Here is a 16,433-nt window from a genome sequence, read left to right on the forward strand (position 1 = left end):
ATTTTTTTAAAGTATTTCTTAAATTATATTTTTAAAAAGCTATTAAATTAATTTTTTAAGATGATTTAAGATAATTTTAACATATTAATGTTAAAAATAAAAAAATAACAATTTTAATTAAAAAATAAAATAAATAAAACTTTCAATAAATGGAGAAAGGCCCTCCCTGTGTGCAAGCTAAGCCACCTGTCAATAATTCAAATTGAAAAAAAAAAAAAACAAAACTTTCTCCTTTTTTTTTTTGGTTCAGCTAGGAAAAGGTTTTTATCATGCACAGAATTGGATAAAAGCGTAGCCAATTAAAAAAAAAATTAAACCAAAATATGCTGTCGTACATCATTTTAATCGTCGGTTTCCATTATTTTATAATGTTGCAATACATACACGTGTAACTGAAGGCACTTAGAATATTTCTTGGTCTCCGATCTGAAATAAGCTGTTCAACGACAAAATCAAAACCAAACACAAGCAAACCATGTTTGTTCTTTACCTTTCTTACATTTTTTTAAACACCAGCGCTTTGTCATCAGAACAATTTTAAATGTTGTGCATCGGATTCCATGAAAAAGCCATCGGCGATCTGGCTCTTGCGCAGACACACAAGCCAAGATGGTTTCTTTCTGCTACCCCAGCCACAAAACCAATCGAGTTTTTTGCTTGCTGAAAAAGCCAACATTAAACGATGTCGCCTGATCTCTTAAACTAGATATTTAATCCCAACTCTGTCACATGCTGTCACTTATTTTAAAACAGAAAACCTGGTGTTAGACAGGTCTTTTTAATATGTTTTTTTTATATTAAAAATTCAGGGTATAAATAGAAAGGTTTACCCACGTTCTAATGGAATAAATTGATAATTATTAATATAAATAAATAAATAAAATAATTATTAACAACAATTAAAGGAGATACCGGAGAAAAATGAGAGATAAATGTATATAAAAAAAAATTATATCAATTAGCTGTGCATTCAATTTTTATCCTTTATTTTTTATAAAATAAAGCTCATCAACATAAAATTAAATAAAAAAATTCAAAAAATAAATACAAAACAAAGCATTTTTTTCAAAAATTTAAACTATTAAAAAATATCGAGATAAATCAATAGAAAAAAAACTTGAAGATGACCACAAAACCAATTTTTTTTTAAAAAATAAATAATATAGAATGATTAAACCAAAAAAGAAAATGACAAAAATAAAAATCTTTAACCATACCATCTCTTAAAACTCGTGACCTGTGTCATCATATCGGAAGTATAACAAATAAAAAAATCACGAAACTCAATCCCTAACAAATCAAACATCGAAGGATAAAACTGGAAAAAAAATCTATAACACAAAAAATTAAAATTAAAAGAATGAGGGCATCAAAAGTATGAGAATCAAAATAAAAAATAAATTAGATAGCATAAAAATTTAGCATTAGAGTGTTAAATTGAAAAGAAAAGAAACTTTAACAAAAAAAAACAAAAACTAAATTGAAAAGGCAAAATAACACAAACTTTGATTGAGTAATGCAATCCACAATCTAATGTCTCTACATCTATAGTAATTGATACAGTAAAAGAGTAATGCATTTTATATGTTTGTTAAATAAAGGGTAGTGAAGGTATCCATGAATGAACAGATAAAATCTAGAAAACTCAATAGCTTAATAATGCGAATCTCCTTCATATGATTGTGAGATCCAATTCATTTGTACGTTAAACCTCCTTCTAGGATTTGCCAACTTGGAGAGATCAGGAGATGCATGGCGTATTAGCAAAGTTAGTAGTCCTCATGGGGATGCTCTAATTAATAGCTTGAGTTAAATATTTTCATATTTTTTTGTACCTAATTTTAAATTATCTCTTGGAAAGAGGGGTGGAGATCATCCTCCAAAATCTCTATGCAATTAAACAAAAGTTGCCTTGTCACCGAGTATATATGGCTATTTTGTCTTGCTTCTTCCTTAATTAATGTCAGTGCACAAATAGATAATAAATGTACTTATTGAAGATGTGTGTAACGTTCAGATCCTCAGACCCTTCAATTTTACAGTCCTAAACTACAGAACAAGAAATTAAAATTCTCGAACATAAGGTTAATTACCACCCTAATTATTAAAAAAATTACAGAGAAATTAACCTCTAATATATTTTGAAAGGTTTTTATTTATAAATCATCTTTTAAAAAAAATAGCCTACAGGGATGTTTAAATACAAGTAAACATCCTAATTAATAAAATTCTAATGAAAAAAAATCCAAAACAAGAAGGAAAATAATGAAAATTCTGAAATATGAGCTCTCGGGTCTAATTTGAATCGGAAATATTCACTAACTTTAAATTGTCCCCTTATTCTCACCTTTATTCAATGTTCCTCTGGGTTTTTAACATGTATTTTCCCATGAATTTCACCTCTACTCCATGTTCATGTACCTCTAGATTTACCATGCATTAGCAATATTGGTAATTGAAGTTAGAACACTAAGTATGTGTGAGTTGGGATTGAATCTTTTTCCAAATCGTTATAACTTTGATATATTCTAAAAGATCTTTATTTCAGAAATTCTCTTGAAAAAATAGCTTACAAAATTGTTTAAATACAGAAAAAAAACTCTAATAAATAAAATTCTGATTAAATTAATAGGAGAAATATTAATTTAAAAACAACAAGAAAAATAATGAAATTTCTGAAATAGTATATATCTTCTAGATCTAATGGTGGCCTAAAAGACAAAAATAGCTGGCAAGCCAGTACCACTTTATAATTAATCCTTCTATGGCAAGATTCTGAATCTGATCCAACAAATGGATACAAAAATTGTGCTTGTGTTCATCGAACTGTGTGTAAGACTTGTACAAAAACTCTCAAAACCTAACAATTAAAAACAATATAGTAAAAAATAATTATGCAAAGATAGTAATATAGGAAAGAGCAGATCATCGATTGGATTTCATATAATTAATTAAACGTTGGAACACACATGGTTTATGCAAAAACAAAGAATGGCATAATGTCATAGAGCTAGGCATCTAGCTAGATAATTAAAAGAAAACAACACAGCTTTTCAAAGCCATGCATGTTTGCCTCTATACATCCAAGTCTTCCAAGTGAAGAAAAACAAGAAAGGAACTGTAGTACAAGATGAGAACCTAGCTCGTAGTATAATACTCAAATACTCCAAAGAAAGTGTAAGGGCCTATGCATACCAAAAACGTGTGACATTGTAATAAATTAAAACCAGAAACATCTTATATTTTATTTCTTATATTCTTCTCTTCTAGTACTGGCTTCCCCATATATACACATTACAAACCGCATAAACATCATCGCTTAAAGTCCAAGGAACCACCTGCAGAGCTAACTGATCTCCATCCACCAGCTAGCCACGCTCGCTTAATTCAAATGGCCAAGGTTCATGCTTTCCCACAAGTTGACTCTTCTTCTTGCTCTGCTTCTACCTCTTGCATGTCTTCAAAGCCAGAAACATTCACTATATGGATGAAATCACTTTTGATGCAAACAAATGGATGCACTGTTTTTAATAAAAACGGTGAGATTGTTTACCGAGTTGATAATTATGACAAGAAGGCCGGAAGCAATGAAGTTTATCTCATGGATCTCAAGGGAAATGTTCTTTTCACTATACTTAGAAGGGTATGTTCATGTGATTTCCAAGCATGTATATATGATCAGTCTGATCATTTTAAAGAATACCCTTTTGTCACAAAGATTAATTAATGTGCTTTTTCTTCAATCACTGCAGAAACTATTCCTTTTCAGACAATGGAGGGGCTACAAAAGTGATGGCTTAAAATTAAAGACTCAAGAGCCTTATTTCCAGGTTAAAAGACGTTCAGAAATATTCGAAGGTGATCTATCCTGTCAAATTACTGTTCGATCCAGTGATGCTCAAGAGAGTTGCTCCTACAAGTTAGAAGCCTTATCTGGAAAATTAGCATTCAAGATTACAAACAGCAACGGGGAAATTGTTGCAGAGGTATGCTTCTGATTTTCCCTCAAACGTAAATTTACGATTTGGGACTCGGTTATATATTATATAGTTCAGTCTCTATAAATCTTATGTCATAGGCAGTGTAATTAACAATTAGTTTTTGTGGTTGGTGTCTGTGCAGGCCAAGAGAAAGCGATCATCCAAGGGTGTATTATTAGGGGATGATGTACTAACCTTGGTGGTGGAGCCTCATACTGATCATTCCTTTATCATGGCACTTGTGACTGTGTACGGATTGATGCATCATAAACTGTGAACAGTCTTCAAAATGTACACATCAGAAATTTTTTATTTATATTGACTAAAGTGTAGAGGAATCAATTCAACACGCGAGAATTTCAGCTAATATCATATTTTTTTTGGGTGCCGAATTGTATAGAATTTTTAAAGTCGTGATCCGTTCCCAAGTTTTTCTTTCACAATTTACACTTCCATTTTTCACTCACAATTTGCTTTGACGCTAAGTTCTTATGTGATGTAATGTAATGTGTATTAGACCCATAAATTATCTAACTATCTGTCACTTAATGCTTCCACCTTGTGTGTTTCTTACAACTATAAGCAATGTCAATATTTCATTAACCTGCTTAATTCAAATTAAGTTTTCATGATGTTTTAAAATCCAAGGAGTATATTATTTAATATTTGGATAGTGGTTATTCAAAATATTCATATAATTAGTTTTTTTCTTCTTAACTTAAAAAGTATCAAATTAATGATAAAAGTCTTAGTACCTGTAAAAACAATCTTTATCGGTGAGATTTAAAGATTCATTCAACAATAAAGTCGGAACTTTTATGGGAAAGACAATAAATAAAAGATATAGCTTTAAATTTTAAGAGGAAGAATGTTTGTTCTTGTTTTTTTTAGGGGGTGATGATGCTTTAAAATATATAAACTTTTAAAGTTAGAAAAGTTATGAATATTTTACTTGTGTGGTTTATGAGGTATTTATACTCCCTAAACTTTGTCGTTTTGATAAAGGCAAGAGGGCTTAAAGGGTCATTTCTGCTTGGTGATTTTAATAAAGGATAAACACCTTTTACACACCATTAATGAGAGATAAATATTTATTACGGATCATTAATGAGATGAGAAATGTAGTAAGCCATTTGAAAGATATTTTATACATTTATAGGTATAGAGAGACGATTATCTCTGACACGAGTAGGTCATGCCATTAATATAAAATAGAGTTTCATAAGCTTGAATTTCTAAAACTAATTCGACCTGGTATATAGCCAAACTCAAATGAAAAGGATATGAATGTTCATAAAAAATCGTAACACCTTGGGTTTAGTGGATGTCTAAACTTAAGTGTATTGGGTCTGGGAAGATGTCAGACCCACATTGTATTGGGCTCAATTGACACCCAATTGTGTATTAGGTCTGACAACTTACTAGGCCCATGTTATCTTAAGTGCAGCTGACAGCTCGACCTAAGCGTATTGGGTTTGACAGCTTCTAATGTCCATGTTACATATGGTTTGGCTGACGACTAAACTTAAGCATATTGAGTATGACAGCTTGTCAGACCTTACTTACCTTTAGTTCATATGACGACTAAACCTAAAGATATTGGTTATGGTAATTTGTCGGACCCATATTATCTTGGTTTTGGTGATAGATGAACCCAAATGTATTAGATCTAGCAAGTTGTCAGACTCACATTGTTTTAAACTCTTTTAATGCACAAAAATATTGACTCAACAATTGCCCACCAAGTCTTGAAGTATATGAGACGTAAAGACTTAAAAGTATTTTGAAAGACAACTGATCAGGTGACGTCTTGTCTTCCCTAAAAAAAAAAAACATTTGAACCATATATTAATTTAAGAAATAAAAAATTAAGGGATCAAAAGAAAAAAAAAATCCCTAAAGACAAAAAAGAGAAATCACTTTATAATCCATAATGTTTATTTTTAGAGGGCACAAACATTTAGCACCCTTGAATTTTATTTTTTTTAATATGGCAGACCCAATTACATCCTTAATAAAATAAATTTTTGTTTTCACTCTTATATATTTATCATCATCCCAAGTGATGCACAAGTCATTACAGCTCTAGTCTGAAAAAAAAATTCACCATTAAATTAACAACTCAACATTCTCAAAATATACATAGAGAGAGAGCTGAAACTTTCATTCCCATTCAAATGCTCGAGAAAACCCAATAAGATAAAATAAAATAAAAATCGTCCCAAGTAAAAATCAAGATTGAAAATCAGATTGGCATGATTATGCACCCCATCGATCAGAAATCCTGCCGGAAAAGTCAGTTGATAATAGAAATAGTCCCTAAACTGACCAATTCTACCACAACTCAAGTGACCGGCCAATATAAGGTTCTGCAAGGTAAGAGTACAAAATAATCTTGGCTCTAATAATTTAGAGTGCCAAGTAAAAGAAACCTCCATTAAAAGCTTTGTTTAGAAGGCTCGTTCCTTGACAATGTCCAAGCTCATTTCGCTAGGATCTGTCGCCTGTAACTCAACTTGAACCCCATCAAGCTCTCTCCTGAATCTATCCCTTGAACTAGCATACAACATCTTACTTCTTATCTTCGATGTGTCAGGAGACCTGAAACCAAATATGAACGACATTAATTTTAGATAGTGACACATATAAACTCACATTAAGAAAAATTAATAAAACTTGCACTAAAAAAGACAATTCAATTGCAATGTTTCCTTGATGTTACCATGCAACGAAGAAAATTTTGCTCTTTTGAACGTTCTCATCGGTAGTGAAATCGAAATCGTAGACAGCATATCGGCACTCGTTGGCTGGCAAACTGGCAGTGAAATCATCATAGCTTTGTTGAGGTTCTCCCACTGTCTCCACCACCACTTGTTGGATCTTTTCTTCAATCTTGAAAACGATAAATCGGTGGCTCCTTTTTGCTTTAAGTTCCATGAACCTCAGCTTACACTCGTCATCAACAGCCATTCCAGATGCTGAATTCGCCTGTGCCATATATTAAAAATAATAATAATAAAAATGAAACTATAGCCCACTTTAATCGTCATTAAGCGGAAAGGAAATATTTGTATTAATCTTTAATTTAAGATTTGACACTCAGTACATATGATGCGAATTTTGGGTTTGACTAAATGCAATGCAACTGTTTGTGACTCGGATGAGATCAACACTGTTTTGCCCTGGCATTTGTTCAAAAGTCAATTTTCTCGCTATATTTTTTGTTTTTTGTCAATTGAAAAAACAAGGGATTAAATTAAGCCGATTGATAATTGTCTCCGATTTCCCTCAATTCAATGCATCACATGAGAGGGGAAGGAGAGGGGATTGAAGATTTGCTTCAAGTAAAAGGGGAAGGAAAATTGGCTGTGCAAGTGATGCATAAAACTGATAGAGATTGAAATATGTCATTGATTGCCATGATTTAAGTGTTGTTTAGGATTGTGGTTATACTGTATTTTTTTAAAAAATATTTTTTTTAAGTTTCAAATTAATATTTATTTTATATTTTTGAATTGTTTTGATATGCTAATTTTAAAAATAAATTTTAAAAAAATAAAAAAAATTAATTTAATATATTTACAAGCAAAAAATATTTAAAAAATAATATTTACCACACTCTCAAACAAACACATACCCATCCTTTGGTAATTGTGAGAGAATCAACAAAATGAAACAGTGCGATAGATTTAAAATATAACATATGAATTAGGGAATATCTATAATTAAATTGTGACAATGATAACATGTGAATCAAATTCCATTTGGATAGGAGGAGTGATTTCATAGAATGGGGAAAAAACAGGGGAAATTTCTCAGGTCCAAAATCAATAAGTGGATAAAGAATATATTTAGATTTTATAGCTTTAAAAGATGCTTGAATATAACGTGAGACAATGGGAGCTCATTTTACAATGATTAACATTTTAAGTAAAGTCCATAAGAACTTTTCCCGTCACTGTGAAATTGACAAAGAAATGGAATTTAGGTGAGAAAAAACAATCATGTATTCAGAATGGCAAGAGAGGATGGCTGTCGCCTTAAAGGAACTCGAATTTGAAATCATAATCACGCATGATAGTTTTCAATAGCAATATTTTCGTGCAATGGAGCGGCAGAAAGGAAGCAAGAACATACCATATTGCCACCGAAGAAGGTCGGGCCTTGTGAATTGTTGAGAAGGGACGAAGGGAGAGGGAGCACAGAGGATCGATGAGAGTTAAAAAAGAGAATGGAGATCCTTGTTTGTTGGGGTCATGAGAGGTGGAATTTCAAGGGTGGGATGAAATTGTGGGAAATGAGAGAGAGTTTGGGAGAGAAAATGATGGGTTTTATTGTTGGGATTTTTGTGTGGCTCCTGGCTTAATGTCTACCTCTAAACTTGTAAGCTAAAACTATCTATTTTTTGTTAAATGTCTTCTTTTGGATCGTGCAACGTTGAGAAGTCCAAAAATACAGCGTAACATTGAACACGACATGACATGATAGAGACTAGGTTATTCGGTCGTGTTGGGTTGCATGTAGGCTGGATTGATTTTATAAGGCTCTATTTTTAATATATTTGAAATCTAAAGAAAAAAACTAAATTTATAAGACTTGAGTAACTCAAAATAATAATAAAAAAAACTCTTACAAAATAATATAATATTAAAGGATAAAATTTTAAAAAAATAAATGAAAAAAGGACTAAAAAAATTGAGTCAAGCTACTAAACCGACAACTCAGGTCATGAGATCGAGACAACCCTATAGAAAATACATTGAAAAAAAAATGAAGCCCAATTAAAACATATTCAATTAAAAAAGACCTCAAAAGGTGAGCATAGTCAATTTAAGCCAACTTGTCAAACCAACGACTCGGGTTATAAGATTGAGATAACTCGTAGAAAATAAATCGAAATAATTAAATTATAAAGCTCGATTTCTAACCAAACTAATATTAAAAGATTAAATAGAAAAAAAAATTAATTAGAAAAAACAGCCCAAAAAAATTAAAAAATATTAACAACATTTATAAGTGTAGCTATATTAATTTAGCAACACCATTTAATGTTTTGTTAATGTTAACCTGTATTTTTTTTCCCTGACATTTTCCATCAAATATGATGGAGATGCATGAAAGGTTTAGAAGCTAGGACCAGTTGATTGTTTTTGTCAATTTGGTAATAATACCATTAAAATGGATGATTCCAACAATCCATTGGTTTTATAGTTTTACTTGGAACAATTGAGGAAACTTGGACAATAATTGAGTAAAAAGGCAACACATAACATGATCTAAGGATGTTCAATCATGAAGATTACAAAAAAATAAAAAGAAAAAAGAAAACTAAACGTGACCCAAGAACTTTCAATCATCATGAGCATAAATATAGCTCAGCTTGCCTTGTGGTTGAAGCCTACCGATTGAAATATTGTCAGAAAACAAAAAAGAACCGACCCTAAGCCCATATTGATCACTTGTAGGGCATCATTGACCCATCAATCAATCATCTCCACCACTTAAGATCCTCCCCACCACATTCCATGACAATCGACAAGGCCCAGCGCCACATCACTTGACCTCTCAACTTTGATGGCGATGATGAAGAAAAAAGGGTGGCTGGTCAGCTTTGTTTACGAGCGAGCCTCTTTCTTTCTTTAGCTGCGATGGATGATAATTGATTGACGAGTCTGTTCTCACATGATGAGCTCTTTGCAACTCCTCCTCCTCGTTCATATTTCTTCTTCTTTTTTCCTGTTTTCTTAATTCTTACTGCTTTTTCCTTGCTTACGTTACAATTTCCAATCCTGCGACGTCTACCTTTTGTCAGATCATCACTGATGATGAAGTAGCCCCCAAGTTTCCTCTTCCGTCGATCTTAGCCGTCTGATGCAATCGTTAATACTGTGACCTTTTAATTTAAAAATAAAAACAAAATCCGAAAAATTACTCAGCCCCCTTAACCAATCACCTCATTCCACATGTCAAACTACGAACCCACCCACTACTCTTCGCGGTTTCATTCACTCCCTCCTCCCATGTTTGCGCTTCATGAGTACGTGTAGGTTATTTTTTTTAAATATTTTTTATTTAAAAATAAATTACAATATTTTTTTATTTTTAAAATCAACTTATAAAAAATATAATTTTTTTAAAAAAATAACTAAAAGCACAAACTACTCCCAAACAGTCTCTCGAAACCCAGCCTAAATTAATTATATCCACATAACAGACTTTTACAGTCCACGTGTCAACTGCAGTAACAAAAATTCCTGCTCCTCCACCAGAGAAACAAAACCCAATTTCAAAAATCTCAAGTTCCCGCCAGAAACAAACGTCAATCACTTCCCTCGCCGTCAACTAACAGAAACCGTCAAATCCTTCTTTTTATAAGCAAACAAGAAACCCACAAAACACACGCTCCCACTCCCTAGAAAACAAAGAAAAAACAACTAAACATCCCCTCACTTTCCCGAGAAAATGAGGGAAATCCTTCACATCCAAGGAGGTCAATGTGGAAACCAAATAGGAGCAAAGTTTTGGGAAGTGGTATGTGCAGAACACGGGATTGACTCAACGGGTCGGTACCAAGGTGACTCAGCTCTTCAAATAGAGCGAGTTAATGTTTACTATAACGAAGCCAGTTGTGGAAGGTTTGTGCCTCGCGCTGTTTTAATGGATCTTGAACCGGGCACTATGGATAGTGTTAGATCTGGTCCGTATGGGCAGATATTTAGACCGGATAATTTTGTGTTTGGGCAATCTGGTGCCGGTAATAACTGGGCTAAAGGGCATTATACTGAGGGAGCCGAGTTGATTGATTCTGTTCTTGATGTTGTGAGAAAGGAGGCTGAGAACTGTGACTGCTTGCAAGGTAAGTTTGTTTTGGTCTTTGGTTTGTGCCTTTACTCTTGTTGTTTGTTTCTCAAGAAAATGAGGGGAAAAAATTCATTTGTTAGAGTTATATTTGCTAATAATGTATAAGCAGTTAAAAATCAGTATGGTGAAAATTGCAGGGTTTCAGGTATGCCACTCATTGGGAGGTGGTACAGGGTCCGGGATGGGAACACTATTGATCTCGAAAATAAGAGAGGAATACCCAGATCGAATGATGCTCACATTCTCAGTGTTCCCATCCCCAAAGGTCTCGGACACTGTGGTCGAGCCTTACAATGCAACTCTCTCTGTTCACCAACTTGTTGAAAATGCAGATGAGTGTATGGTTCTTGATAATGAAGCCCTTTATGATATCTGCTTCCGTACTCTCAAGCTCACAACTCCCAGCTGTAAGCACCCCTTTCAACGATAACCTTTCATTGCTCCCTCCCTCTCAATATCCAATTGAAATGGTTTGTTTGTTTAATTTAATATAGTTTTGCTTTTATTTTGTTTTTCGTTCATTTTTTTCCTGGAAACTGAACTAGGAAATACGCAATCATGATTCATGATGTGAGATGGTATTTGGTGAGCTTGGTTTGGACCTTTATTTTAAACGGGGAATTTGCTTTGTCAAGAATTGGAAACAATACTCTAGTGTACCTATAGGGATGAGAACGTGAATAAACTGTGTGCTCATGGTATCGTTAGTGCACAAATATATCCTCAATTACTCGGTGATCTTCCCGGGGCTCTTTAAGCCACATGGTTTTCCCATTCTTTTCTGTCTTAAGGGTAGTGCGGCCAACCACGCGGCTGGCTGCACTATCAAGGCACTTAGGGTATGCTTATTAACGTGGTGCATCGACGCTGTACTTGGACTCACAAATACAGTTGTGAGTGCCTCATTTGCTATATGGCTCTTTAAGATATAAGATTAGGTGCCCGTTTGGTAACCCTGGCTTTTGGGCTTTCTTTCTTAGCTTTAAGGTGTGTGGTAAAATTCTAAGAGCTGTTTTGAAAGCTATCTAAATTCCACAAGTCAAAAGCGCTATGAAATGAAGGTTTTGACAACTAAAAACCATTGTTTTTCCAAACGGAACCTGGGTTTCATAGGTCCTACCATTTTTAGTAATGCTTCATTGCTTGGATAATAGCTTTAACCACATTAATACTTGTTTTGATACGCTCATGGTTTATCACATGGTTGTCCACGGCTTGCTACAAGTATCAACCATCTTTCGTTGCTGTGTAACTTATATTTATAAGCCTGCGTTTTGAGAAGAAATATGTTTTTTTTTAACTGGAAAATTTTGTTTATCAGTTGGGGATCTGAACCACCTGATTTCTGCCACCATGAGTGGTGTTACATGCTGCCTTCGTTTCCCCGGTCAGCTCAACTCAGACCTTCGCAAACTTGCTGTGAACCTCATCCCATTCCCCCGGCTTCATTTTTTCATGGTTGGCTTTGCGCCTCTCACATCCCGTGGTTCTCAGCAATACCGTGCCCTGACTGTACCTGAACTCACCCAACAAATGTGGGATGCCAAGAACATGATGTGTGCTGCTGATCCTCGCCATGGCAGATATCTCACAGCATCTGCAATGTTTCGTGGCAAAATGAGCACAAAGGAAGTTGACGAGCAGATGATTAATGTCCAAAACAAGAACTCGTCCTACTTTGTTGAATGGATCCCCAACAATGTCAAGTCCACGGTCTGTGACATCCCTCCTACAGGCTTGACAATGGCTTCCACATTCATTGGCAACTCCACATCAATCCAAGAAATGTTCAGAAGAGTTAGTGAGCAGTTCACTGCCATGTTCCGCAGGAAGGCCTTCTTGCATTGGTACACTGGAGAGGGAATGGATGAGATGGAATTTACAGAGGCTGAGAGCAACATGAATGATTTGGTCTCGGAGTACCAGCAATACCAGGATGCAACTGCTGATGAGGAAGGCGAGTTTGAAGATGAGGAGGAAGCATACGGGGATGAGGCCTAAAGACATGAAATCTGAATCTTTCCTTCGTTTGCTTATAGGATGTATGGATTGACTGATTTACTTTTGTTCTACTTTTTTTCTGTTACATGCTTTGGCTTTGGAGTCTTTCCAATATGTGGAGTTATTTTTCAAGCAATGTTGCATTGCTTGTTTCTTGGTGGGTGTGCATCTTTCAAATTGGTTTTGGTGTCTCCACAGTTTACAAAAAGGCGTTGGCCCTGACTGCTGTTGTCTCAATAATAGTTAACTTCAAGCAGTAATTCTGTTGTGAAAATGCTATTTGTTTTTCGTATTTTTGCCAGCATCGTTCGTTGACATTCTAGCTTATCAAAGATTGCCATGCATGGGCAAGTGTTATATGCAACTCTTAAATAATAAAATAGGCTGGTATAATTTATAATAAAAAGAGAAAAAATAAAAAGAGATTTTAGAAATACATCATAAAAAAAAAAGAAAAAAAAAACTTCAGAGAACTTTAATGATAATATCATTGATATTATTGGAAATATCTTGTTAAAATAAATTCAATGATATTAATAAAGATAATCAACACGAACTGTTTAAAGGTGTTAGTGACCACTTTTTTTAGGCGATTATGTAGCCCATTCTAGTCTCTGTTGATAACTTTCTTTGATGTCGTTGAATTTATTTCGCTATGATCTTTTCAACAATACTAGTAGTGTTGTTATCAGAGCTTTAATTTTCTCTTTTCTTCACAAATTATGAGGAGAGAGGATTGAGAAAAAAAATAAATCCTAGAAGCACATCGAAGCTTTAATGACGACACCATCAATACTGTTGAAAAAATCTCAAAAAAACAAATCAAATAACACCAAGAAATATCACCAATGGTGATAAGACTGGTTCACATGAGTTGTCCAAAGATAAGTGAGCTTTGACATCTTTGAATGGCTCGTGTGGTCCACTTCGTTCATCGTTGGTACTAGTGATGTTGTTATTAGAGTTTCGATGTCTCCAAGATCTTTTTCTTTCCTTGTTTTTTTGTTTTTTTATCTCCTCTCTTTTCTCTCTTTGTTGTACAATTGTGTCTACCTATTTATCATTTAAGAGAGTGGCGAATGTCAACTACAACTCTCTAAACTACGTTATTTACCTAAATATTTCTTGTATTGTGTTATCTTACTATTTTTTTATTCTATGCTAAAGTCCAAAACACTTGGTAATGCTGATTGATTGGGATATAGTTTTAGCTAAGTATCTACCAATTTTATCACCCAACCAAATTCATTTTAGATTATGTTTTATATGTAAGAGATTTTTTTCTAACATGCAGTTTTATGTTAACATGCATAAATCTTAATCCATGATTGAGAAGGCATTACAATAATGCCTAGAAATTATTGTTAAAGATTTGTTATATTTTACTAGTTGATTTAGAATTTCTTTTTCATACTTGGTTTGAAACTATTTTATTATTTTTCCAGTTTTGTTTAAGACTTTTTAATAATATATAAGTAACCTAGAAGAGATGTAATAGAGAGTTTTTTTTATTAGAATAGTTATGAAATATTCAGTGATAAAATTTGAAATTAGAGTTTGTAGTATAACACTATTCAATAAGATTTTGTGTTGATTATTTTTCTGTCTTTCTTGTGTTATTTTCATCTGTGTTAATTGATATCAGAGCTCAATAATCTCAAGTTATTACTTGCCGTGTGCTGCTAACAAACATGATAGGAAGAAGTTATGAAGTATGGCATGGTGAGGGAGGGGATGTGGAGGTTCCCTTGCAGGAGAGAAACGTCTAGGAGCTCGAAATAAAAAACATGTAGAGGTAAATTATAAAACTAGCTTGTCGGTTGAATTAGAGAGACCTACATGATCATAATTAGGAGGAAAGTGATCATGGTTCCTTAGGCAATACCTTGTAGGAGAGAAAAGTGATTGGTTGTCAGGAACCTAAATGGATTATGACGGTCCATCTAAGTTGTGTTGTGTTTGCAATCTTTGTGGACAATTTCAAAAGCTTATTAGAGGTTTTTGATCGTGAAAAAACAATAAGTTTTCAAGATAATTAACAGAGATAGCTTTCATTTTAACCAGAATAATAAGGAGGAGTGCCCCAATGAATAAAAATCATCCATTAAACTTGAATCAATAGCTAACAAACCATAAGTCAAGGTTATGGCTTCAAATTTCAATGTTTCAGTGTAGAGATTGAGAAGGCTTTATGCTAATGCCTAAAAATTATAGTTTAAGATTTGTTATATTTTCTTAATTGAATTAGAATTTTTTTTTGTTTGGTTTAAAAAAAACTATTATTATTTCAATTTTGTACAGAACTTTTGACTAGTATATAAATAGAATAGAAGAGCTCAAATAAGGAGGTTTTTAGCAGAATATTTGTGTAATGAAATTTTGAATTAGAGTGTATGGTGTGATCTTATTAGGCAAAATCTTATGTTGTTTTGTTTTTCTATTTTATTCTTCGATCTTTCTTGTATTGTTTTTCGTTTGCTTCAGTTTTGGGACATAGTTGTTGTTGTGGTTACTCTTGGTGGTCACTGGTTCAAGTAGTCATGCTTCTAATCCTGCGCGAGCTACTAATAAAAGAGATATACTCTTTGATCCCTCTAGCAGTCAAAAGATTTTTTTAAAAAAAGCATCATGATGATGGCCATGAATCCATTTATTCTATGACTTATTTTCACCCCTCCTGAGTCCCTGTCCCATCCACTAGATGAAAGGAATCTGAAAAGCATTGTTCATACGCTTCAGCTCCAAGAACAGAACTGATGTTCGTTTTCCCCTTGTTATAGTTTTACCCCACTGAGCTAATGATATACCAACCAACCCCCATCTCTTTGTTGACAATTTGTAAATGTGCTTCTGATAGAAATTGCCTGTGCGCCTGTGCGCTTATCATCAGCTATGCAAGATGCAACAGGGGGCTACAGAAAGATGCCATGTAAAACGCATAAATGCTATTCTCCAAAAAAAAAACAACACTATGATTTTTTTGTTCTTGCCAGAATACATATGTACGCCCAAAGCAGAAATGCTATTTAATCATCAAGTGAGAAATCTTCATTTTCAGGGGAAAGAAAGAGTTACAGAATGCAAATTGAATCCCAAAGAACACCAAGATCCAGATTACCTCCTGAAAGCACGATTCCCACGTGGTTGCTATCCTTCCAGGCAGGGTTATTCTGAAAACTATCAGATAAAACAGCTGCAAGGCCTATAGCTCCACTAGGTTCTACTACGACTTTCAGAACCTCATAACAGAGTTTCGTGGCTTCTATTATCTCCTGATCTTCCACTGTTATAACAGCATCAACCAAATCTCGAACCACTGGCCTGCTCCACCATAAGGTGTGGAGTGAGATAGCAGGGCAAGGAAATTAGATGAACTTGAGACGTGCTAGCAATGGAAAATGGGAGCATGCCCACTGCATGTTCTGTTAAAAATAAATGCAAGAAAAGAAAAGACAGAGAAGCATACTTCATAATATCCAGGTAGGGAAGAATGGATTATTGAAAAACTAAGGACGTGTCCTCAATGCATGCACAAGAAGCACAAGGTTTGCTTTACCAGGTAAGACTTCCAAGAGAAGCTCGAAGACCATC

General features: G+C 33.9%; 4 protein-coding genes and 1 long non-coding RNA gene across 7 annotated transcripts in view; 3 read left to right on the forward strand and 2 right to left on the reverse strand.

Annotated features, from left to right (window-relative positions):
• The window catches only part of LOC133695150 (uncharacterized), a 73,089-nt gene that overhangs the window by 32,821 nt on the left and 23,835 nt on the right, over positions 1 to 16,433 (forward strand). The window lies entirely within an intron of this gene.
• LOC133669098 (protein LURP-one-related 4-like) lies at positions 3,392 to 4,535 on the forward strand. The gene is made up of 3 exons (XM_062089122.1): positions 3,392 to 3,643; positions 3,753 to 3,986; positions 4,123 to 4,535. The coding sequence occupies exons 1-3, from the start codon at positions 3,392 to 3,394 to the stop codon at positions 4,255 to 4,257; spliced, it is 621 nt and encodes a 206-aa protein (XP_061945106.1). The 3' UTR covers positions 4,258 to 4,535.
• On the reverse strand, positions 6,132 to 8,345 carry LOC133687464 (actin-depolymerizing factor). 2 transcript variants are annotated; one of them, XM_062107054.1, is made up of 3 exons: positions 8,118 to 8,345; positions 6,703 to 6,968; positions 6,132 to 6,581 (listed from the first exon to the last, which is right to left on the reverse strand). In XM_062107054.1, the coding sequence occupies exons 1-3, from the start codon at positions 8,118 to 8,120 to the stop codon at positions 6,431 to 6,433; spliced, it is 420 nt and encodes a 139-aa protein (XP_061963038.1). In that variant the 5' UTR covers positions 8,121 to 8,345; the 3' UTR covers positions 6,132 to 6,430. The 2 variants fall into 2 exon arrangements, with proteins under 2 accessions (XP_061963038.1, XP_061963031.1); XM_062107047.1 differs by lacking the exon at positions 8,118 to 8,345 and having other exon boundaries at positions 6,703 to 6,977.
• LOC133677511 (tubulin beta-1 chain) lies at positions 10,365 to 13,116 on the forward strand. The gene is made up of 3 exons (XM_062099593.1): positions 10,365 to 10,836; positions 10,979 to 11,248; positions 12,163 to 13,116. Exons 1-3 carry the CDS (start codon positions 10,443 to 10,445, stop codon positions 12,840 to 12,842), a joined length of 1,344 nt encoding a protein of 447 aa, XP_061955577.1. The 5' UTR covers positions 10,365 to 10,442; the 3' UTR covers positions 12,843 to 13,116.
• The window catches only part of LOC133697841 (serine racemase), a 3,002-nt gene continuing 2,334 nt past the window's right edge, over positions 15,766 to 16,433 (reverse strand). For both annotated transcript variants that reach the window (XM_062120652.1, XM_062120659.1), the window contains exons 6-7: positions 16,399 to 16,433; positions 15,766 to 16,163 (exon numbers count right to left, since the gene is read on the reverse strand). The exon at positions 16,399 to 16,433 is cut by the window's right edge and continues 152 nt beyond it. In XM_062120652.1, the coding sequence (XP_061976636.1) occupies positions 15,914 to 16,163; positions 16,399 to 16,433 (285 nt within the window). In that variant the 3' untranslated portion in view covers positions 15,766 to 15,913. The remainder of the gene's footprint in view (positions 16,164 to 16,398) is intronic.

Source organism: Populus nigra, chromosome 1, assembly GCF_951802175.1.
Source record: "Populus nigra chromosome 1, ddPopNigr1.1, whole genome shotgun sequence".
NCBI lineage: Eukaryota > Viridiplantae > Streptophyta > Magnoliopsida > Malpighiales > Salicaceae > Populus > Populus nigra.

What these genes read in the sequence shown, in the direction of transcription:
- LOC133669098 (XM_062089122.1), top strand. Translation starts at nt 3,392, where the DNA reads ATGGCCAAGGTTCATGCTTTCCCACAAGTTGACTCTTCTTCTTGCTCT. An exon ending in TTTTCACTATACTTAGAAGG is followed by an intron (nt 3,644 to 3,752) that starts GTATGTTCATGT and finishes CAATCACTGCAG; the next exon opens with AAACTATTCCTTTTCAGACA. An exon ending in ACGGGGAAATTGTTGCAGAG is followed by an intron (nt 3,987 to 4,122) that starts GTATGCTTCTGA and finishes GTGTCTGTGCAG; the next exon opens with GCCAAGAGAAAGCGATCATC.
- LOC133687464 (XM_062107047.1), bottom strand. Translation starts at nt 6,977, where the DNA reads ATGGCACAGGCGAATTCAGCATCTGGAATGGCTGTTGATGACGAGTGT. An exon ending in AAAATTTTCTTCGTTGCATG is followed by an intron (nt 6,582 to 6,702) that starts GTAACATCAAGG and finishes ATTTGGTTTCAG; the next exon opens with GTCTCCTGACACATCGAAGA.
- LOC133677511 (XM_062099593.1), top strand. Translation starts at nt 10,443, where the DNA reads ATGAGGGAAATCCTTCACATCCAAGGAGGTCAATGTGGAAACCAAATA. An exon ending in GAACTGTGACTGCTTGCAAG is followed by an intron (nt 10,837 to 10,978) that starts GTAAGTTTGTTT and finishes TGAAAATTGCAG; the next exon opens with GGTTTCAGGTATGCCACTCA. An exon ending in CAAGCTCACAACTCCCAGCT is followed by an intron (nt 11,249 to 12,162) that starts GTAAGCACCCCT and finishes TTTGTTTATCAG; the next exon opens with TTGGGGATCTGAACCACCTG.